General features: G+C 45.5%; 1 protein-coding gene across 1 annotated transcript in view; it reads left to right on the top strand.

Annotated features, from left to right (window-relative positions):
- LOC138649159 (neural-cadherin-like) overlaps positions 1 to 22,576 on the top strand; it is a 37,567-nt gene extending 14,991 nt beyond the window's left edge. Inside the window, exons 13-23 of the mRNA XM_069739325.1 lie at positions 2,166 to 2,380; positions 2,879 to 3,006; positions 3,962 to 4,089; positions 4,219 to 4,324; positions 4,747 to 4,897; positions 5,002 to 5,168; positions 5,253 to 5,511; positions 6,412 to 6,592; positions 6,679 to 6,917; positions 7,316 to 7,470; positions 21,519 to 22,576. Of these exons, the coding sequence (XP_069595426.1) occupies positions 2,166 to 2,380; positions 2,879 to 3,006; positions 3,962 to 4,089; positions 4,219 to 4,324; positions 4,747 to 4,897; positions 5,002 to 5,168; positions 5,253 to 5,511; positions 6,412 to 6,592; positions 6,679 to 6,917; positions 7,316 to 7,470; positions 21,519 to 21,938 (2,149 nt within the window). The 3' untranslated portion in view covers positions 21,939 to 22,576. The remainder of the gene's footprint in view (positions 1 to 2,165; positions 2,381 to 2,878; positions 3,007 to 3,961; positions 4,090 to 4,218; positions 4,325 to 4,746; positions 4,898 to 5,001; positions 5,169 to 5,252; positions 5,512 to 6,411; positions 6,593 to 6,678; positions 6,918 to 7,315; positions 7,471 to 21,518) is intronic.
- The last annotated feature ends 1,997 nt before the right edge of the window (positions 22,577 to 24,573 follow it).

The raw sequence follows: 24,573 nt of genomic DNA, 5'->3' as shown, positions 1-24,573 counted from the left end.
ATGTATGAACACAGTGACTGCACCAGCAGAATAGTGAGCGCAGCTCTGGGGCATAATACAGGATGTAACTCAGGATCAGTAATGTATGTACACAGTGACTGCACCAGCAGAATAGTGAGTTCAGCTCTAGAGTATAATACAGGATGTAATTCAGGATCAGTAGTGACTGCACCAGCAGAATAGTGAGTGCAGCTCTGGGGTATAATACAGGATGCAATTCAGGATCGGTAATGTAATGTATGTACACAGTGACTGCACCAGCAGAATAGTGAGTGCAGCTCTGGAGTATAATACAGGGTGTAACTCATGATCAGTAATGTAATGTGTGCACACAGTGAATGCACCAGCAGAATAGTCAGTGCAGCTCTGGAGTATAATACAGGGTGTAACTCAGGATCAGTAATGTAATGTATGTACACAGTGACTGCACCAGCAGAATAGTGAGTGCAGCTCTGGAGTATAATACAGGATGTAATTCAGAAATCAGTAATGTAATGTATGTACACAGTGACTGCACCAGCAGAATAGTGAGTGCAGCTCTGGGGTATAATACAGGATGCAATTCAGGATCAGTAATGTAATGTATGTACACAGTGACTGCACCAGCAGAATAGTGAGTGCAGCTCTGGGGTATAATACAGGATGTAACTCAGGATCAGTAATGTAATGTATGTACTCCGTGACTGCACCAGCAGAATAGTGAGTGCAGCTCTGGGGTATAATACAGGATGTAACTCAGGATCAGTAATGTAATGTATGTACACAGTGACTGCACCAGCAGAATAGTGAGTGCAGCTCTGGAGTATAATACAGGAGGTAACTCAGGATCAGTAATGTAATGTATGTACACAGTGACTGCACCAGCAGAATAGTGAGTGCAGCTCTGGGGTATAATACAGGATGTAACTCAGGATCAGTAATGTAATGTATGTACACAGTGACTGCATCAGCAGAATAGTGAGTGCAGCTCTGGGGTATAATACAGGATGTAACTCAGGATCAGTAATGTAATGTGTGTACACAGTGACTGCACCAGCAGAATAGTGAGTGCAGCTCTGGAGTATAATACAGGAGGTAACTCAGGGTCAGTAATGTATGTACACAGTGACTGCACCAGCAGAATAGTGAGTGCAGCTCTGGAGTATAATACAGGAGGTAACTCCGGATCAGTAATGTATGTACACAGTGACTGCACCAGCAGAATAGTGAGTGCAGCTCTGGGGTATAATACAGGATGTAACTCAGGATCAGTAATGTAATGTATGTACACAGTGACTGCACCAGCAGAATAGTGAGTGCAGCTCTGGAGTATAATACAGGATGTAACTCAGGATCAGTAATGTAATGTATGTACACAGTGACTGCACCAGCAGAATAGTGAGTGCAGCTCTGGGGTATAATACAGGAGGTAACTCAGGATCAGTAATGTATGTACACAGTAACTGCACCAGCAGAATAGTGAGTGCAGCTCTGGGGTATAATACAGGATGTAACTCAGGATCAGTAATGTAATGTGTGTACACAGTGACTGCACCAGCAGAATAGTGAGTGCAGCTCTGGGGTATAATACAGGATGTAACTCAGGATCAGTAATGTAATGTATGTACACAGTGACTGCACCAGCAGAATAGTGAGGGCAGCTCTGGGGTATAATACAGGATGTAGCTTGGGATACGTTGCACATTCCTGGCCTTGGTGTCACCAGTTAGCGTTTTCTGTATTCTTTTCCCCACCAGATGGATTAAGCGTCTTATTACATGGACTGATAATATTCGTAGTTCCTGTTTTCAATATTTTTCGGCGGACGCCTTTATTTTTCTCTGGCCGTGCGAAACTTAGATATGTTTTATTGAAATCTGAGGCAAAAAAAAAATGGATTTGAGGGAGAGTGGCAGATGGAAGAGTAATTTGTATTTATTAAATGCCGCGTTACTAGAAGAGACGCTCGTGTACCGTATGCAGCGCTGGTATTTCTGTCATCCCGCCGTAAATCTGATTGCAGCACCGTAACATGTTACTCTCGGGAAATACGATTCCGTTAAATCTCTCTTCGCATATTTGTATGTAAATGCCTGTGTAGAGATGTGAGGGGGATGGGAAAATGGGGGGCCGGAAATATTACTGAGAAAGCTGCCCAAATACGTGATTTTTTTTTTCTTTGTAAGGTGTCGCTGTGCATCACAATCCTACGGACCCCTGTGTCAGCTGACTCTGCGCAGTTTTCACGGTGACGGATTCGCCTCTTTTCCGCCGATCCGGTTTTGCTCTGAAAACCACCTGTCTGTAGAGTTTATAAGCGAAGAAGCTGATGGGAACGTGCTTTATAATGGACCTCTGTCCAGTCAGCCCCCCGGATATTCAGAGTATTTTGTATCCATCGGTAGGTGTATGTATACTATGGGTCCCTCTTCGGACTACAATGCTGTTAAGAAAAAAAAATCTCTATACAGAGACCAAAAAGTGGTAGTCGCCGGGTCTGCAGATCATATAAGTGATTATCGTTTTTATGTTTTGTTTTTTTTTTCTCTATCTGGCCCAGACCTCCATGACCACTTCTTCCAGCTCTGTCCCAACTTTTCCATTCTGCTGCCATCCACAATTCTGAGCTTGTTGCCTCCCCATGTGTCCTTATGGCAAATTGCCCCCATACATTCCACAAACAATGGCGTCATTACCCCCCCAAATACAGTACCAAACAGGCTAAAAACAATGCCAGGTAGATAGAGCCCCCGAAAACTAATATTGTTGAAATTGGCAGAATCATTTCTCAATCCCTTGACTCCTGTGAGGGTCCATAGATACAGTAAGATTTCTTTTAACGATTATTTCTTATCAGATTTTAGTGCAGTTATTTTCCCTTTTTTTGTGTATTTTAAAGATTTAGTGCGAGGCGTCCCCAGTCTGAAGATCGGACAAGTCAACCATTTCCTACATTTACAGCTTCCTGATGTAGTGAATGCAACAGATGGAAAGTGGCATCGGATCGATGTGAGAGTGAAGAAAAGGGTCAGTATCCGGATACGGTTCTGTACATTAATCATAACTATGATTGATAGAAGTCAGTACGGTTCTGTGCAATAATCATCACTATGATTGATAGACGTCAGTACCGTTCTGTGCAATAATCATCTCTATGATTGATAGACGTCAATACGCTTCTGTGCAATAATCATCACTATGGTTGATAGAAGAGAGTACGGTTCTGTGCAATAATCATAACTATGATTGACAGAAGTCAGTACGGTTCTGTGCAATAATCATCACTATGATTGACAGATGTCAGCACGGTTCTGTGCAATAATCAGAACTATGATTGTCAGTACGGTTCTGTGCAATAATCATCACTATGGTTGATTGAAGAGAGCACGGTTCTGTGCAATAATCATAACTATGATTGATAGAAGTCAGTACGCTTTTGTGCAATAATCATCACCATCATTGACAGATATCATCACGGTTCTGTGCAATAATCTTAACTATGATTGTCAGTACGGTTCTGTGCAATAATCATAACTATGATTGATAGAAGTCAGTACACTTCTGTGCAGTAATCACTATGTTTGATAGAAGCCAGTATGGTTCTGTGCAATAATCATCACTATGGTTGATAGACTTCAGTACATAGATGCAGTGTAGGATTTTAGTGCATTATGTACCGTATATTACTGATCTGTATAGTGTTTGTGCAGAACACTAGCTGTCGGGCATACTGAGAGTTGTAGTTGTTCAACAGCTGGATATCACTGCTGTAGAGTATTTAGTTATGTGATTATCCTGTCTGCTGTAATGGAAATTAGCTTTCCATATAATGATGACTAAGAAACCAGCACAATTGCAGTGTAATGCATGGAGGAAAAATTAGAAACTAGGAAAAAGCAACAAAAAGAATGATGTTTTTTGTAAAATAGAAACCTTCTATAATATTATAGATTCATACACATACACTTTTTTTTCCTTGCAGGAAGTAACCCTCACACTGGACCGTTGCAGTGCAGCCATTATTAATGAGAAAGAGGGAGTTGGCAAGAGATTATTATCGGAGGATCGGGCAGGATGTGAAGCTGGAGGGGTGATGAACAAGGAGTGGAGGTGATTTGGGGGCTGACACGTGTTTTTTTTAATCATTTATCTACAACTTTATCGGCAGCAATAGAAGTGGCCTAACAGGTAAAATCAAGACATTAATTATGTGACATTTTCTTATTTTTGTCCACAAAGGACCTGGAATCCCCATCATGTTCTCCGACTGGGGGGGAATAAAGCCTCATCTTCTCCAGACGCCACTTTCAAAAGATGTGTTCGTAACCTAGTAGTTAACAAGGAGGTCAGTGACAACCTGTCTTGTGTAAGTACAGGATCTGGACAAAGTTGTCATCACCATCACATAACATCATTAGCTATTAAATGGTGAAAAATAAAATGAATATTGGGGCGGACCCAGAGTTTAGTGGGAGTCTAGACATAATCCTTTACAGACTGAAGCTTTGACATAGAAAATAGATATGTTTACTTGCCAAAAAAATAATCCTCTATACTCGTCGCCCTTCTCCTGCCCTGGTGCTGCAGCTCCCCTGCCCCCTTCTCCACTGGCTCAGTTTTCCTCTAAGGCTCCAGTCTCAATCTCCCATCTTCACAGCGAAACGAAGGAATCTGGCAAATCAGGTTTCAGCGTATTCGCTCCTTTTTGCTGGATTCTGATGTCTCGCCGGTCAGTTATACATTGGATTTTTTCTGCTCCTAATCTAGATGTACGATCTCGGATCTCCTATAGAGTCAGTCCATAGCTCCCCCGGCTGTGCGGCTTGTGAGGTCTTCAGCTCTGCCCTGTGCGAGACCGAATCACCGTGCATCGGAGAATTTGGTGCCTCCATCTCCGGCCAACAGGATTGTGATAAAGGTACCGTCCAACACTGCAATATTCCGTGCTGCAATAATGTTTCGCCAAAGTAGAAACATACAGCAAGTGAAACTTGTCCATGAAGTCTTCTTCTTTTTCACCAGACGCAGCAGAATATTTCTTCCAGGCCGGAAGCTTCGTCCAGTATAAATTTTCCCACGCGTTTCATACACAAAGGACGCATTTCCAGACCATGGTGAGAACGCGTCAGTCCAACAGCATCATCCTGAGCGTGTCCTCAGAAGACCAAACTGAATACATCATCCTGCAGGTTAGAGGGGGGCACAGCGAGGGTTCTGATATAATCCCAAATCAAGAGGATCTCTCACAATTCCCCTCTTATCACATCCCTCAGATAATTCGCGGGATGCTTGTCGTGTCCTATAATATCGGAGATGGTGATTTCGTGGTTCGACTTCCCGATCACAGGGTTGATTCTGGGGAATGGCAGGCGGTCACTTTGGAGAGGATGCAGAATGAATTCACCTTACGTGTGGATGGAGGGGGAGATCACCGCGAGATCACAGCGGCACATGGGACGTACAAAGAGATCAAAGTGGATCCCAGCAGTATCATTCTTGGAAGTGGCAACCTCCAAGCCCTCAGCTTCCAAGGTACATGGGATCTATACATGAGCGGATTTCACCATTGTACAGGTCACGCAGCATTTCGCGCCAAGGCTCAGATCTTGTTAAAGGTTCAGCCACGGCGAAGTCGGGGGCATTTGTTTAGTCTAAAATCCCAGAGACCCCTACAACCGCCGGCTTCTTGTTTAACTCTGAGGGGTCTATAAAGATTTATGTTCCCTTTTCCCTCAAAAAATATATATAGATGACAGTCGTACAATTAGCAAATAATACCGCAATGCAAGTAACTAACTCCGCCACACTGTTACTGATGAAAACCCAGTGCACAAAAACACGTGTAGTTTTCCCTGTGTTTTTATCGCCATAGTCTGTTTTTAACCACTATAAAAGGAACAGGTAATACCACCTTATGAGCGCATATTACCACAACATAGTAACCAAGTAATACCACCGTACTGATAACAAAAAAGAAAAAAAAATCTGTGCCAAGACCTATATCGTCTCCATATAGTGTTAGATGCCATTTATACACTGGCACGGTGTAGACCATGTGTTCTTTGTGATTGTAGTCATTCATTTCTCCTTTTCTTCTCCGTTCGGCCCAGACCACCGCAACAAATTCATCATTTCTGCAGAGAAGTCTTTGGCTTCTCGTTGTTCCCTCTAAACGAACTTGAATATGCCCTAATCAGTAATAATTCCACCCCCATTGCCCACTCTCTGCCTCCACACCATAATGTCCTCCTCTCCTAACCCCGCTCCCACCATGAGATGCCAATCCTCCCTGCGGCCATGCCAATAAACACCGTGATAGAGCAGAGATTACGGTATCCATCTGCTCAGGGGTCCAGGCTCGTCCACACCCCCGGAGATCGCCACCACTGGTGTTACGTACACTTATGACATCTTTCTTCTCAATGTCAATAGGCTGCATAAAGGATGCAAAGCTGAATAACTACAACCTACCCATGGAAAACCAGTCCGGCGCTCCGGTATCTATTATTAAGAAACTTGGTGTAGACAAAGGCTGCGGATCGGATGTTTGCAGAAGTCAGCCGTGTGATCGGGGATTTGTCTGCACCGACCTGTGGATGATTCACGAGTGCCGGTAAAATATCCGGGGCTATTAATGGTTCCTAACCTCTTTACCAGGTCAGTGCTAATCTCCATTCTACCACTTGTCGCCTGGTGTAGTTGCCCCCCCGAATACCTACTACTGGAGAATACCACCGGCCGCTGGTGCCTCTACACCGTCTGCATGCAGAGTCCTTGCAAGCACGGAACTTGTATCCCACAGACGCCGGCCGAGTTCACCTGCCTGTGTCCTCACCGATATGGGGGCAGCAAATGTGACGTCGTCTTACACGGCCTGGATCCCGGATTAGGACTCAGCACCTTCCTCATCATCTGCATCTGCTCCACCGCACTGATAGGTAACGAGTATATGTCCATGCACGGCCGACAACCGCAATCATGGACTTCTTGGTTTAAGCCGTTTGATAAACCGGAACACTCGATTGACCACCACCGATGCTATATCACCATATTGAATGTAATATACAGTGGGGGGAAATAAGTATTTGATCCCTTGCTGATTTTGTAAGTTTGCCCCCCTGACAAAGACATGAACAGTCTATAATTTTAAGGGTAGGTAAATTTGTTACCGGCTGGATCCCACTAGTATTAGCGTATATATTCCTGGATATGTGAGCAGAATATAAATGGGAGCTCGGAGGAAATGTATGTAGCAGAAATGTCTGCCCGCCAGCCAGAACGTAACTACTGGGGGATTAGTGGCGTGCGATCTCACCGGGGTTCCTGTCTCTTGCAGCGCTGATTGCAGGCGCCGTCCTGTTCTCTCGCTGCAGCAAGAAAAGGCGATTAAATGAAGGCGTCTATCATGTGTCGGCGTACAAGGACGAGCCGGAAGACACCCGGCAAAATATCTTCCATTACAATGAGGAAGGAGGAGGGGAGGAGGACCAGGTGAGACTGGGGTCTTCACTGTGCCCGCATATAAAGAGCAATGCTACTCTACTGCCTCTTCTGGGGTCTTCCTATACGTGTATATAAAGCCTGCAGACCCCATAGGAGTAATTCTACTCTACTGCCTCTTCTGGGGTCTTCACTATACGTGTATATAAAGCCTGCAGACCCCATAGGAGTAATTCTACTCTACTGCCTCTTCTGGGGTCTTCCTATACGTGTATATAAAGCCCGCAGACCCCATAGGAGTAATTCTACTCTACTGCCTCTTCTGGGGTCTTCACTATACGTGTATATAAAACCTGCAGACCCCACAGGAGTAATTCTACTCTACTGCCTCTTCTGGGGTCTTCACTATATGTGTATATAAAGCTCGCAGACCCCATAGGAGTAATGCTACTCTCCTGCCTCTTCTGGGGTCTTCACTATACGTGTATATAAATCCTGCAGACCCCATAGGAGTAATTCTACTCTACTGCCTCTTCTGGGGTCTTCACTATACGTGTATATAAAGCTCGCAGACCCCATAGGAGTAATTCTACTCTACTGCCTCTTCTGGGGTCTTCACTATACGTGTATATAAAGCCTGCAGACCCCATAGGAGTAATTCTACTCTACTGCCTCTTCTGGGGTCTTCCTATACGTGTATATAAATCCTGCAGACCCCATAGGAGTAATTCTACTCTCCTGCCTCTTCTGGGGTCTTCCTATACGTGTATATAAATCCTGCAGACCCCATAGGAGTAATTCTACTCTACTGCCTCTTCTGGGGTCTTCACTATATGTGTATATAAAGCCCGCAGACCCCAGAGGAGTAATTCTACTCTCCTGCCTCTTCTGGGGTCTTCACTATACGTGTATATAAATCCTGCAGACCCCATAGGAGTAATTCTACTCTCCTGCCTCTTCTGGGGTCTTCACTATACGTGTATATAAAGCCCGCAGACCCCATAGGAGTAATTCTACTCTACTGCCTCTTCTGGGGTCTTCCTATACGTGTATATAAATCCTGCAGACCCCATAGGAGTAATTCTACTCTCCTGCCTCTTCTGGGGTCTTCACTATACGTGTATATAAAGCCTGCAGACCCCATAGGAGTAATTCTACTCTCCTGCCTCTTCTGGGGTCTTCACTATACGTGTATATAAAGCCTGCAGACCCCATAGGAGTAATTCTACTCTACTGCCTCTTCTGGGGTCTTCCTATACGTGTATATAAAGCCCGCAGACCCCATAGGAGTAATTCTACTCTACTGCCTCTTCTGGGGTCTTCACTATATGTGTATATAAAGCCTGCAGACCCCATAGGAGTAATTCTACTCTACTGCCTCTTCTGGGGTCTTCACTATATGTGTATATAAAGCCTGCAGACCCCATAGGAGTAATTCTACTCTACTGCCTCTTCTGGGGTCTTCACTATATGTGTATATAAAGCTCGCAGACCCCATAGGAGTAATTCTACTCTACTGCCTCTTCTGGGGTCTTCCTATACGTGTATATAAAGCCTGCAGACCCCATAGGAGTAATTCTACTCTACTGCCTCTTCTGGGGTCTTCACTATACGTGTATATAAAGCCCGCAGACCCCATAGGAGTAATTCTACTCTCCTGCCTCTTCTGGGGTCTTCCTATACGTGTATATAAAGCTCGCAGACCCCATAGGAGTAATGCTACTCTCCTGCCTCTTCTGGGGTCTTCACTATATGTGTATATAAAGCTCGCAGACCCCATAGGAGTAATGCTACTCTACTGCCTCTTCTGGGGTCTTCACTATACGTGTATATAAAGCCTGCAGACCCCATAGGAGTAATTCTACTCTCCTGCCTCTTCTGGGGTCTTCCTATACGTGTATATAAAGCTCGCAGACCCCAGAGGAGTAATTCTACTCTACTGCCTCTTCTGGGGTCTTCACTATATGTGTATATAAAGCTCGCAGACCCCATAGGAGTAATTCTACTCTACTGCCTCTTCTGGGGTCTTCCTATACGTGTATATAAATCCTGCAGACCCCATAGGAGTAATTCTACTCTCCTGCCTCTTCTGGGGTCTTCCTATACGTGTATATAAATCCTGCAGACCCCATAGGAGTAATTCTACTCTCCTGCCTCTTCTGGGGTCTTCCTATACTTGTATATAAAGCTCGCAGATCCCAGAGGAGTAATTCTACTCTACTGCCTCTTCTGGGGTCTTCACTATACGTGTATATAAAGCCTGCAGACCCCATAGGAGTAATGCTACTCTCCTGCCTCTTCTGGGGTCTTCCTATACTTGTATATAAAGCTTGCAGACCCCATAGGAGTAATGCTACTCTCCTGCCTCTTCTGGGGTCTTCCTATACGTGTATATAAATCCTGCAGACCCCATAGGAGTAATTCTACTCTACTGCCTCTTCTGGGGTCTTCCTATACGTGTATATAAAGCCCGCAGACCCCATAGGAGTAATTCTACTCTCCTGCCTCTTCTGGGGTCTTCACTATACGTGTATATAAAGCCTGCAGACCCCATAGGAGTAATTCTACTCTCCTGCCTCTTCTGGGGTCTTCACTATACGTGTATATAAAGCCTGCAGACCCCATAGGAGTAATGCTACTCTCCTGCCTCTTCTGGGGTCTTCCTATACTTGTATATAAAGCTTGCAGACCCCATAGGAGTAATGCTACTCTCCTGCCTCTTCTGGGGTCTTCCTATACGTGTATATAAATCCTGCAGACCCCATAGGAGTAATTCTACTCTCCTGCCTCTTCTGGGGTCTTCCTATACTTGTATATAAAGCTTGCAGACCCCATAGGAGTAATGCTACTCTCCTGCCTCTTCTGGGGTCTTCCTATACGTGTATATAAATCCTGCAGACCCCATAGGAGTAATTCTACTCTACTGCCTCTTCTGGGGTCTTCCTATACGTGTATATAAAGCCCGCAGACCCCATAGGAGTAATTCTACTCTCCTGCCTCTTCTGGGGTCTTCCTATACGTGTATATAAAGCCCGCAGACCCCATAGGAGTAATTCTACTCTACTGCCTCTTCTGGGGTCTTCACTATACGTGTATATAAATCCTGCAGACCCCATAGGAGTAATTCTACTCTACTGCCTCTTCTGGGGTCTTCCTATACGTGTATATAAAGCCCGCAGACCCCATAGGAGTAATTCTACTCTCCTGCCTCTTCTGGGGTCTTCACTATATGTGTATATAAAGCTCGCAGACCCCATAGGAGTAATTCTACTCTACTGCCTCTTCTGGGGTCTTCACTATACGTGTATATAAAGCTCGCAGACCCCATAGGAGTAATTCTACTCTACTGCCTCTTCTGGGGTCTTCACTATACGTGTATATAAAGCCTGCAGACCCCATAGGAGTAATTCTACTCTCCTGCCTCTTCTGGGGTCTTCCTATACGTGTATATAAATCCTGCGGACCCCATAGGAGTAATGCTACTCTCCTGCCTCTTCTGGGGTCTTCCTATACTTGTATATAAAGCTTGCAGACCCCATAGGAGTAATGCTACTCTCCTGCCTCTTCTGGGGTCTTCCTATACGTGTATATAAATCCTGCAGACCCCATAGGAGTAATTCTACTCTACTGCCTCTTCTGGGGTCTTCACTATACGTGTATATAAAGCCTGCAGACCCCATAGGAGTAATTCTACTCTCCTGCCTCTTCTGGGGTCTTCACTATACGTGTATATAAAGCCTGCAGACCCCATAGGAGTAATGCTACTCTCCTGCCTCTTCTGGGGTCTTCCTATACTTGTATATAAAGCTTGCAGACCCCATAGGAGTAATGCTACTCTCCTGCCTCTTCTGGGGTCTTCCTATACGTGTATATAAATCCTGCAGACCCCATAGGAGTAATTCTACTCTACTGCCTCTTCTGGGGTCTTCACTATATGTGTATATAAAGCTCGCAGACCCCATAGGAGTAATTCTACTCTACTGCCTCTTCTGGGGTCTTCCTATACGTGTATATAAAGCCCGCAGACCCCATAGGAGTAATTCTACTCTCCTGCCTCTTCTGGGGTCTTCCTATACGTGTATATAAAGCCCGCAGACCCCATAGGAGTAATTCTACTCTACTGCCTCTTCTGGGGTCTTCACTATACGTGTATATAAAGCCCGCAGACCCCATAGGAGTAATTCTACTCTCCTGCCTCTTCTGGGGTCTTCCTATACGTGTATATAAATCCTGCAGACCCCATAGGAGTAATTCTACTCTCCTGCCTCTTCTGGGGTCTTCACTATACGTGTATATAAAGCCCGCAGACCCCATAGGAGTAATTCTACTCTACTGCCTCTTCTGGGGTCTTCACTATACGTGTATATAAAGCCTGCAGACCCCATAGGAGTAATTCTACTCTCCTGCCTCTTCTGGGGTCTTCCTATACGTGTATATAAATCCTGCAGACCCCATAGGAGTAATTCTACTCTCCTGCCTCTTCTGGGGTCTTCCTATACGTGTATATAAATCCTGCAGACCCCATAGGAGTAATTCTACTCTACTGCCTCTTCTGGGGTCTTCACTATACGTGTATATAAAGCTCGCAGACCCCATAGGAGTAATTCTACTCTACTGCCTCTTCTGGGGTCTTCACTATACGTGTATATAAAGCTCGCAGACCCCATAGGAGTAATTCTACTCTACTGCCTCTTCTGGGGTCTTCACTATACGTGTATATAAAGCTCGCAGACCCCAGAGGAGTAATTCTACTCTCCTGCCTCTTCTGGGGTCTTCACTATATGTGTATATAAAGCCCGCAGACCCCAGAGGAGTAATTCTACTCTCCTGCCTCTTCTGGGGTCTTCACTATATGTGTATATAAAGCCTGCAGACCCCAGAGGAGTAATTCTACTCTCCTGCCTCTTCTGGGGTCTTCACTATATGTGTATATAAAGCCTGCAGACCCCAGAGGAGTAATTCTACTCTCCTTCCTCTTCTGGGGTCTTCCTATACGTGTATATAAATCCTGCAGACCCCATAAGAGTAATTCTACTCTACTGCCTCGTCTGGGGTCTTCACTATACGTGTATATAAAGCCCGCAGACCCCAGAGGAGTAATTCTACTCTCCTGCCTCTTCTGGGGTCTTCACTATATGTGTATATAAAGCCCGCAGACCCCAGAGGAGTAATTCTACTCTCCTGCCTCTTCTGGGGTCTTCACTATATGTGTATATAAATCCTGCAGACCCCAGAGGAGTAATTCTACTCTACTGCCTCTTCTGGGGTCTTCACTATATGTGTATATAAAGCCCGCAGACCCCAGAGGAGTAATTCTACTCTACTGCCTCTTCTGGGGTCTTCACTATATGTGTATATAAAGCCCGCAGACCCCAGAGTAATTCTACTCTCCTGCCTCCTCTGGGGTCTTCACTATACGTGTATATAAAGCCTGCAGACCCCATAGGAGTAATTCTACTCTACTGCCTCTTCTGGGGTCTTCACTATACGTGTATATAAAGCCCGCAGACCCCATAGGAGTAATTCTACTCTCCTGCCTCTTCTGGGGTCTTCACTATATGTGTATATAAAGCCCGCAGACCCCATAGGAGTAATTCTACTCTACTGCCTCTTCTGGGGTCTTCACTATACGTGTATATAAAGCCTGCAGACCCCATAGGAGTAATTCTACTCTCCTGCCTCTTCTGGGGTCTTCCTATACGTGTATATAAAGCCCGCAGACCCCATAGGAGTAATTCTACTCTACTGCCTCTTCTGGGGTCTTCCTATACGTGTATATAAAGCCTGCAGACCCCATAGGAGTAATTCTACTCTCCTGCCTCTTCTGGGGTCTTCACTATATGTGTATATAAAGCCCGCAGACCCCAGAGGAGTAATTCTACTCTCCTGCCTCTTCTGGGGTCTTCACTATATGTGTATATAAAGCCTGCAGACCCCAGAGGAGTAATTCTACTCTCCTGCCTCTTCTGGGGTCTTCACTATATGTGTATATAAAGCCTGCAGACCCCAGAGGAGTAATTCTACTCTCCTTCCTCTTCTGGGGTCTTCCTATACGTGTATATAAATCCTGCAGACCCCATAAGAGTAATTCTACTCTACTGCCTCGTCTGGGGTCTTCACTATACGTGTATATAAAGCCCGCAGACCCCAGAGGAGTAATTCTACTCTCCTGCCTCTTCTGGGGTCTTCACTATATGTGTATATAAAGCCCGCAGACCCCAGAGGAGTAATTCTACTCTCCTGCCTCTTCTGGGGTCTTCACTATATGTGTATATAAATCCTGCAGACCCCAGAGGAGTAATTCTACTCTACTGCCTCTTCTGGGGTCTTCACTATATGTGTATATAAAGCCCGCAGACCCCAGAGGAGTAATTCTACTCTACTGCCTCTTCTGGGGTCTTCACTATATGTGTATATAAAGCCCGCAGACCCCAGAGTAATTCTACTCTCCTGCCTCCTCTGGGGTCTTCACTATACGTGTATATAAAGCCTGCAGACCCCATAGGAGTAATTCTACTCTCCTGCCTCTTCTGGGGTCTTCACTATACGTGTATATAAAGCTCGCAGACCCCAGAGGAGTAATTCTACTCTACTGCCTCTTCTGGGGTCTTCACTATACGTGTATATAAAGCCCGCAGACCCCATAGGAGTAATTCTACTCTCCTGCCTCTTCTGGGGTCTTCACTATATGTGTATATAAAGCCCGCAGACCCCATAGGAGTAATTCTACTCTACTGCCTCTTCTGGGGTCTTCACTATACGTGTATATAAAGCCTGCAGACCCCATAGGAGTAATTCTACTCTCCTGCCTCTTCTGGGGTCTTCCTATACGTGTATATAAAGCCCGCAGACCCCATAGGAGTAATTCTACTCTACTGCCTCTTCTGGGGTCTTCCTATACGTGTATATAAAGCCTGCAGACCCCATAGGAGTAATTCTACTCTCCTGCCTCTTCTGGGGTCTTCACTATACGTGTATATAAAGCCTGCAGACCCCATAGGAGTAATGCTACTCTCCTGCCTCTTCTGGGGTCTTCCTATACTTGTATATAAAGCTTGCAGACCCCATAGGAGTAATTCTACTCTCCTGCCTCTTCTGGGGTCTTCCTATACGTGTATATAAAGCTCGCAGACCCCATAGGAGTAATTCTACTCTACTGCCTCTTCTGGGGTCTTCACTATACGTGTATATAAAGCTCGCAGACCCCATAGGAGTAATTCTACTCTACTGCCTCTTCTGGGGTCTTCACTATACGTGTATATAAAGCTCGCAGACCCCAGAGGAGTAATTCTACTCTCCTGCCTCTTCTGGGGTCTTCACTATATGTGTATATAAAGCCCGCAGACCCCAGAGGAGTAATTCTACTCTCCTGCCTCTTCTGGGGTCTTCACTATATGTGTATATAAAGCCTGCAGACCCCAGAGGAGTAATTCTACTCTCCTGCCTCTTCTGGGGTCTTCACTATATGTGTATATAAAGCCTGCAGACCCCAGAGGAGTAATTCTACTCTCCTTCCTCTTCTGGGGTCTTCCTATACGTGTATATAAATCCTGCAGACCCCATAAGAGTAATTCTACTCTACTGCCTCGTCTGGGGTCTTCACTATACGTGTATATAAAGCCCGCAGACCCCAGAGGAGTAATTCTACTCTCCTGCCTCTTCTGGGGTCTTCACTATATGTGTATATAAAGCCCGCAGACCCCAGAGGAGTAATTCTACTCTCCTGCCTCTTCTGGGGTCTTCACTATATGTGTATATAAAGCCCGCAGACCCCAGAGGAGTAATTCTACTCTACTGCCTCTTCTGGGGTCTTCACTATATGTGTATATAAAGCCCGCAGACCCCAGAGGAGTAATTCTACTCTACTGCCTCTTCTGGGGTCTTCACTATATGTGTATATAAAGCCCGCAGACCCCAGAGTAATTCTACTCTCCTGCCTCCTCTGGGGTCTTCACTATACGTGTATATAAAGCCTGCAGACCCCATAGGAGTAATTCTACTCTACTGCCTCTTCTGGGGTCTTCACTATACGTGTATATAAAGCCCGCAGACCCCAGAGGAGTAATTCTACTCTCCTGCCTCTTCTGGGGTCTTCCTATACGTGTATATAAATCCTGCAGACCCCATAGGAGTAATTCTACTCTACTGCCTCTTCTGGGGTCTTCACTATACGTGTATATAAAGCTCGCAGACCCCATAGGAGTAATTCTACTCTACTGCCTCTTCTGGGGTCTTCACTATACGTGTATATAAAGCTCGCAGACCCCATAGGAGTAATTCTACTCTACTGCCTCTTCTGGGGTCTTCACTATACGTGTATATAAAGCTCGCAGACCCCAGAGGAGTAATTCTACTCTCCTGCCTCTTCTGGGGTCTTCACTATATGTGTATATAAAGCCCGCAGACCCCAGAGGAGTAATTCTACTCTCCTGCCTCTTCTGGGGTCTTCACTATATGTGTATATAAAGCCTGCAGACCCCAGAGGAGTAATTCTACTCTCCTGCCTCTTCTGGGGTCTTCACTATATGTGTATATAAAGCCTGCAGACCCCAGAGGAGTAATTCTACTCTCCTTCCTCTTCTGGGGTCTTCCTATACGTGTATATAAATCCTGCAGACCCCATAAGAGTAATTCTACTCTACTGCCTCGTCTGGGGTCTTCACTATACGTGTATATAAAGCCCGCAGACCCCAGAGGAGTAATTCTACTCTCCTGCCTCTTCTGGGGTCTTCACTATATGTGTATATAAAGCCCGCAGACCCCAGAGGAGTAATTCTACTCTCCTGCCTCTTCTGGGGTCTTCACTATATGTGTATATAAATCCTGCAGACCCCAGAGGAGTAATTCTACTCTACTGCCTCTTCTGGGGTCTTCACTATATGTGTATATAAAGCCCGCAGACCCCAGAGGAGTAATTCTACTCTACTGCCTCTTCTGGGGTCTTCACTATATGTGTATATAAAGCCCGCAGACCCCAGAGTAATTCTACTCTCCTGCCTCCTCTGGGGTCTTCACTATACGTGTATATAAAGCCTGCAGACCCCATAGGAGTAATTCTACTCTACTGCCTCTTCTGGGGTCTTCACTATACGTGTATATAAAGCCCGCAGACCCCATAGGAGTAATTCTACTCTCCTGCCTCTTCTGGGGTCTTCACTATATGTGTATATAAAGCCCGCAGACCCCATAGGAGTAATTCTACTCTACTGCCTCTTCTGGGGTCTTCACTATACGTGTATATAAAGCCTGCAGACCCCATAGGAGTAATTCTACTCTCCTGCCTCTTCTGGGGTCTTCCTATACGTGTATATAAAGCCCGCAGACCCCATAGGAGTAATTCTACTCTACTGCCTCTTCTGGGGTCTTCCTATACGTGTATATAAAGCCTGCAGACCCCATAGGAGTAATTCTACTCTCCTGCCTCTTCTGGGGTCTTCACTATATGTGTATATAAAGCCCGCAGACCCCAGAGGAGTAATTCTACTCTCCTGCCTCTTCTGGGGTCTTCACTATATGTGTATATAAAGCCTGCAGACCCCAGAGGAGTAATTCTACTCTCCTGCCTCTTCTGGGGTCTTCACTATATGTGTATATAAAGCCTGCAGACCCCAGAGGAGTAATTCTACTCTCCTTCCTCTTCTGGGGTCTTCCTATACGTGTATATAAATCCTGCAGACCCCATAAGAGTAATTCTACTCTACTGCCTCGTCTGGGGTCTTCACTATACGTGTATATAAAGCCCGCAGACCCCAGAGGAGTAATTCTACTCTCCTGCCTCTTCTGGGGTCTTCACTATATGTGTATATAAAGCCCGCAGACCCCAGAGGAGTAATTCTACTCTCCTGCCTCTTCTGGGGTCTTCACTATATGTGTATATAAATCCTGCAGACCCCAGAGGAGTAATTCTACTCTACTGCCTCTTCTGGGGTCTTCACTATATGTGTATATAAAGCCCGCAGACCCCAGAGGAGTAATTCTACTCTACTGCCTCTTCTGGGGTCTTCACTATATGTGTATATAAAGCCCGCAGACCCCAGAGTAATTCTACTCTCCTGCCTCCTCTGGGGTCTTCACTATACGTGTATATAAAGCCTGCAGACCCCATAGGAGTAATTCTACTCTCCTGCCTCTTCTGGGGTCTTCACTATACGTGTATATAAAGCTCGCAGACCCCAGAGGAGTAATTCTACTCTACTGCCTCTTCTGGGGTCTTCACTATACGTGTATATAAAGCCCGCAGACCCCATAGGAGTAATTCTACTCTCCTGCCTCTTCTGGGGTCTTCACTATATGTGTATATAAAGCCCGCAGACCCCATAGGAGTAATTCTACTCTACTGCCTCTTCTGGGGTCTTCACTATACGTGTATATAAAGCCTGCAGACCCCATAGGAGTAATTCTACTCTCCTGCCTCTTCTGGGGTCTTCCTATACGTGTATATAAAGCCCGCAGACCCCATAGGAGTAATTCTACTCTACTGCCTCTTCTGGGGTCTTCCTATACGTGTATATAAAGCCTGCAGACCCCATAGGAGTAATTCTACTCTCCTGCCTCTTCTGGGGTCTTCACTATACGTGTATATAAAGCCTGCAGACCCCATAGGAGTAATGCTACTCTCCTGCCTCTTCTGGGGTCTTCCTATACTTGTATATAAAGCTTGCAGACCCCATAGGAGTAATTCTACTCTCCTGCCTCTTCTGGGGTCTTCCTATACGTGTATATAAAGCTCGCAGACCCCATAGGAGTAATTCTACTCTACTGCCTCTTCTGGGGTCTTCACTATACGTGTATATAAAGCTCGCAGACCCCATAGGAGTAATTCTACTCTACTGCCTCTTCTGGGGTCTTCACTATACGTGTATATAAAGCTCGCAGACCCCAGAGGAGTAATTCTACTCTCCTGCCTCTTCTGGGGTCTTCACTATATGTGTATATAAAGCCCGCAGACCCCAGAGGAGTAATTCTACTCTCCTGCCTCTTCTGGGGTCTTCACTATATGTGTATATAAAGCCTGCAGACCCCAGAGGAGTAATTCTACTCTCCTGCCTCTTCTGGGGTCTTCACTATATGTGTATATAAAGCCTGCAGACCCCAGAGGAGTAATTCTACTCTCCTTCCTCTTCTGGGGTCTTCCTATACGTGTATATAAATCCTGCAGACCCCATAAGAGTAATTCTACTCTACTGCCTCGTCTGGGGTCTTCACTATACGTGTATATAAAGCCCGCAGACCCCAGAGGAGTAATTCTACTCTCCTGCCTCTTCTGGGGTCTTCACTATATGTGTATATAAAGCCCGCAGACCCCAGAGGAGTAATTCTACTCTCCTGCCTCTTCTGGGGTCTTCACTATATGTGTATATAAAGCCCGCAGACCCCAGAGGAGTAATTCTACTCTACTGCCTCTTCTGGGGTCTTCACTATATGTGTATATAAAGCCCGCAGACCCCAGAGGAGTAATTCTACTCTACTGCCTCTTCTGGGGTCTTCACTATATGTGTATATAAAGCCCGCAGACCCCAGAGTAATTCTACTCTCCTGCCTCCTCTGGGGTCTTCACTATACGTGTATATAAAGCCTGCAGACCCCATAGGAGTAATTCTACTCTCCTGCCTCTTCTGGGGTCTTCCTATACGTGTATATAAAGCCCGCAGACCCCATAGGAGTAATTCTACTCTACTGCCTCTTCTGGGGTCTTCCTATACGTGTATATAAAGCCTGCAGACCCCATAGGAGTAATTCTACTCTCCTGCCTCTTCTGGGGTCTTCACTATACGTGTATATAAAGCCTGCAGACCCCATAGGAGTAATGCTACTCTCCTGCCTCTTCTGGGGTCTTCCTATACTTGTATATAAAGCTTGCAGACCCCATAGGAGTAATTCTACTCTCCTGCCTCTTCTGGGGTCTTCCTATACGTGTATATAAAGCCTGCAGACCCCATAGGAGTAATTCTACTCTCCTGCCTCTTCTGGGGTCTTCACTATACGTGTATATAAAGCCTGCAGACCCCATAGGAGTAATGCTACTCTCCTGCCTCTTCTGGGGTCTTCCTATACTTGTATATAAAGCTTGCAGACCCCATAGGAGTAATTCTACTTTCCTGCCTCTTCTGGGGTCTTCCTATACTTGTATATAAAGCCTGCAGACCCCATAGGAGTAATGCTACTCTCCTGCCTCTTCTGGGGTCTTCCTATACTTGTATATAAAGCTTGCAGACCCCATAGGAGTAATTCTACTCTCCTGCCTCTTCTGGGGTCTTCACTATACGTGTATATAAAGCCTGCAGACCCCATAGGAGTAATGCTACTCTCCTGCCTCTTCTGGGGTCTTCCTATACTTGTATATAAAGCCTGCAGACCCCATAGGAGTAATGCTACTCTCCTGCCTCTTCTGGGGTCTTCCTATACTTGTATATAAAGCTTGCAGACCCCATAGGAGTAATTCTACTCTCCTGCCTCTTCTGGGGTCTTCCTATACGTGTATATAAAGCCCGCAGACCCCATAGGAGTAATTCTACTCTACTGCCTCTTCTGGGGTCTTCACTATACGTGTATATAAAGCCTGCAGACCCCATAGGAGTAATTCTACTCTCCTGCCTCTTCTGGGGTCTTCACTATACGTGTATATAAAGCCCGCAGACCCCATAGGAGTAATTCTACTCTCCTGCCTCTTCTGGGGTCTTCCTATACGTGTATATAAATCCTGCAGACCCCATAGGAGTAATTCTACTCTCCTGCCTCTTCTGGGGTCTTCACTATACGTGTATATAAAGCCCGCAGACCCCATAGGAGTAATTCTACTCTACTGCCTCTTCTGGGGTCTTCACTATACGTGTATATAAAGCCTGCAGACCCCATAGGAGTAATTCTACTCTCCTGCCTCTTCTGGGGTCTTCCTATACGTGTATATAAATCCTGCAGACCCCATAGGAGTAATTCTACTCTACTGCCTCTTCTGGGGTCTTCACTATACGTGTATATAAATCCTGCAGACCCCATAAGAGTAATTCTACTCTACTGCCTCTTCTGGGGTCTTCACTATACGTGTATATAAAGCTCGCAGACCCCATAGGAGTAATTCTACTCTACTGCCTCTTCTGGGGTCTTCACTATACGTGTATATAAAGCTCGCAGACCCCAGAGGAGTAATTCTACTCTCCTGCCTCTTCTGGGGTCTTCACTATATGTGTATATAAAGCCCGCAGACCCCAGAGGAGTAATTCTACTCTCCTGCCTCTTCTGGGGTCTTCACTATATGTGTATATAAAGCCTGCAGACCCCAGAGGAGTAATTCTACTCTCCTGCCTCTTCTGGGGTCTTCACTATATGTGTATATAAAGCCTGCAGACCCCAGAGGAGTAATTCTACTCTCCTTCCTCTTCTGGGGTCTTCCTATACGTGTATATAAATCCTGCAGACCCCATAAGAGTAATTCTACTCTACTGCCTCGTCTGGGGTCTTCACTATACGTGTATATAAAGCCCGCAGACCCCAGAGGAGTAATTCTACTCTCCTGCCTCTTCTGGGGTCTTCACTATATGTGTATATAAAGCCCGCAGACCCCAGAGGAGTAATTCTACTCTCCTGCCTCTTCTGGGGTCTTCACTATATGTGTATATAAAGCCCGCAGACCCCAGAGGAGTAATTCTACTCTACTGCCTCTTCTGGGGTCTTCACTATATGTGTATATAAAGCCCGCAGACCCCAGAGTAATTCTACTCTCCTGCCTCCTCTGGGGTCTGTGATCAGAGGAGTCATTTGCATCTAGTCCATTAACGACTAAGGAGAGCCATTGTATTCAGGGGGCGACGCATAGATATTCCAGGTCGTCTATAGTGAGATGCCACCTAGATTGGGGACCCCCCATTATTAATTATTTCTATAAACTATGGTAACGCCATTATATTGGAGCAGGGGTTTCGTACCTGTTGCAAAATCGCAGTGTGGCAGGACATGCTGGGAATTGTAGTTTTGCAGCAGTCGGTGCTTTTTTTTTGCACTAAAAATGACCAAATGCGAGGGGTTAACAGAAGTTGGCGACATTCAGAGTAAAAGTAAGTGACTGGCCGATCGGTTTTAATTGTATTGTGTGTTTTCGGCAGGACGCATTCAGCATGACAGATCTCCAGCTGTCTCTCCAGAGCAGCCCGGCGCTGTCTCTCTGCAGGCGGATGAGGGAGCAGCATAGAAATGGCCCCTTAAGCTGCGATCACAGTACGCCTGACAGCCAGAAGGGAACGTCACAAGCGCCAGCGCCGAAGAGACTGAGCTGCTCTTTTACCGGTGGAGACTTTGAGCAATATTTCTACGACGTCTGTCAGGACTCTGCGTACATGCGTGCGTCATGCGACAGCTTGAGGGTGTACGACACCGAGGGGACGGGGTCCTCTGCCGGGAGCCTCAGCACCCTAGCTTCCTCCGGACTCGACTCAGACTTGGAGTATGAAGACCTGAGAACGTGGGGGCCGAAATTTAGCTATTTGTGTAAACTGTACTCGTACACGGAGGACGACGATCCCTAACGACGTGTGCGGATCGCTCACACTCAAGCGCTAGTGCAACCACAAACCACTGTGAACTCTCCAGGACTTCTGTACAGTATCACAAAAACCTTCACCCCCTTTTTTCTAGTGATTTTTATGCACCCCCTATTTATGTGGTCTAGGAGGAGATAAGGTGATATCGGGCATTTAATGTAAATGTATTTTAGGGGTTAAAAGCAATATATGAACATGGAAGAACGAGACGACAATGCAGCACTACAGCCGCCAATCCGACCTCTAGGACACGGAGATATCACTACATGTGATCCTTATAAAGTTCCAAACCCTACAGGAAATAATCACATAAAAAGGACAAAAAGAAAGAAACTGCTTTAAGAGAAGCTGGAATCCAACATCGATTGTGGGACTTTGATCTTGAAAATATGCAGAAATAAAAAAAAAATAATAATAATCAGGTCTCTCTTTCCTACTACTTTCTGAAGAACTTTTTTTTTTTTTTGTATGTAAACGTGCCTTACTTTGTGCATGCTCGACCCAGTGCCAAACGTTCCTAAACTGTTTTTCCCCCTCTTTTTGGAAATCTATAAAATACTATTTTTTTTTTTACTCAATTTCCTATTGATTGCATCTGGACAATGATACAAATGGGGATGTTGTAAAAAAAAAAAAAAATGAATAAAAAACAGAAATTGGAGATCAGTTTTATATTCATTCATTTCTTGCACTAGGGGAAGGTGCTGCAGCAGGGATACCGTATCTGGAAGATCCCTTGAAATCCTATTAGTTTAGTCGGTAGAGCACAAGGACCTGAAAAACCTGACCTATGACTAACTTTAGGGTCTGACCACTTGTACTCCCCTCACTAATCCCGTAAAGGGTGGTCCCAGAGTCCTGTATGTGAGTGGAGCAGTAATGAGCATGTGCGACCACTGTTTTACTTAGTCTATGAGTGGTGGTTGCACATGCTCACTACAACTGCAATCATTCCGGACCCTGTGGCTGGGATCGGTGGGGGTCCCAGTGACTGTGTCCCCATCAATCACACATTTTATTATCCAATCGTTCAGAAATTCCTATAATCCGTCACAGTTTTACTGCAGACATTCAATAAAAAAACCAGAGCCACCCGGAAAGAAAATGCGACAGTGGTGCAGAAGTAATGGCGCCATTTTTAATAGCATCGCAGCACTGATATATGGCGGCGGCCGCGCTGGACGCAGGTTTAGAGGGTGATCCGGCGTTTTATGCGCCGCTATCCCCGTGTCCACCGGAGTCTACTGGAAGGTGTTTGATTAGAAATATTAAAATTGTTTATGTCTGAGCCCAATAATCCCGGCGCCTGCAGGAAGCCGGTGTCTACTGTGGTTCTGCTCCAGCGGCGAGGGATCGCCGGCTCTGCTTCCTAGCTAAAGCCTTAATAAATCCAGGTATTCTCATTACTTCCACACTATGATTTACCAGTCATTACTTCCAGCTTGTGAGCAGCAGGGAGGATGCAGATGGCGGCAGAGACGACTGTGGTATACGATGTCTGCCAGCCTCCCCAACACCGATAAAGGCGGCGAGGATCTCCTGTAATGTCCCATAGGACAGTGTGAACTCAGAGCGATCACTAGTGCGTCCATCACAGGTCAGCCTCTACTATACTGCAGAGCTGAACTCACAATGCCAAAGGCACAGGCCATCCCAGAATATTCTGCTTATATATTACTCCAATACAACATATCCTGATAATAATAAATGTAGCACAGGATCAGTAATGTGTGGACACACGGACTGCACCAGCAGAATAGTGAGTGCAGCTCTGGAGTATAATACAGGATAATATATAGATACATTGAGTCTTGGTGACTTTTTTGTGTTTATTCTATATATAAAATGGTTTTCAAAGATGAACCTGAATAACTGGTAATACCAAACACAACCCATGGTCAATGATAACACTCGTACACCTCGTAAGTTTACACTAGTACTTTTTCAGCGGTTTTGCGATGCTAGATTTGTGTCTTGTGCATGCTGATTAAGTTTAGTGCTGAAAAAAAAAGTCCTATTCCATAGAATCATGTTTTGGCACAAAAAAACGATTGAAAACCTGATACCAGCGTTTCTTCACCACCCATTCAAGTCAATGGGTAACAGAGCATGTCACTTCTTTCGGGGTATGTCCAAAAAATAGGGATTTTTGTGTGTACTCACCGTAAAATCCTTTTCTCCGAGCCACTCATTGGGGGACACAGGACCATGGGTTATGCTGCTGTCACTAGGAGGCTGACACTAAGCTGAGACAAAAAAAGGTTAGCTCCTCCCCTGCAGTATACACCCTCATACTGGCTTTCAGAGACCCAGTTCAGTGCAAAAGCAGTAGGATAATAACAACAATATATCAAGTAACACTAGAGTATAACATGTCAACCAAACAGTCAAAAACCAAAAAAGGTAACGAGCCTTACGGCTACCAGGGTGGGTGCTGTGTCCCCCAATGAGTGGCTCGGAGAAAAGGATTTTACGGTGAGTACACACAAAAATCTCTATTTCTCCTTCGCCTCATTGGGGGACACAGGACCATGGGACGTCCCAAAGCAGTCCCTGGGAGGGAAACAATACAACCAAATAACTCCGTGTACCATCTGACTACAAATGCGCAACGGCCGCT

Source organism: Ranitomeya imitator, chromosome 9, assembly GCF_032444005.1.
Source record: "Ranitomeya imitator isolate aRanImi1 chromosome 9, aRanImi1.pri, whole genome shotgun sequence".
Taxonomy (NCBI): Eukaryota; Metazoa; Chordata; class Amphibia; order Anura; family Dendrobatidae; genus Ranitomeya; species Ranitomeya imitator.
This window is presented reverse-complemented; position numbering and strand designations above follow the sequence as displayed.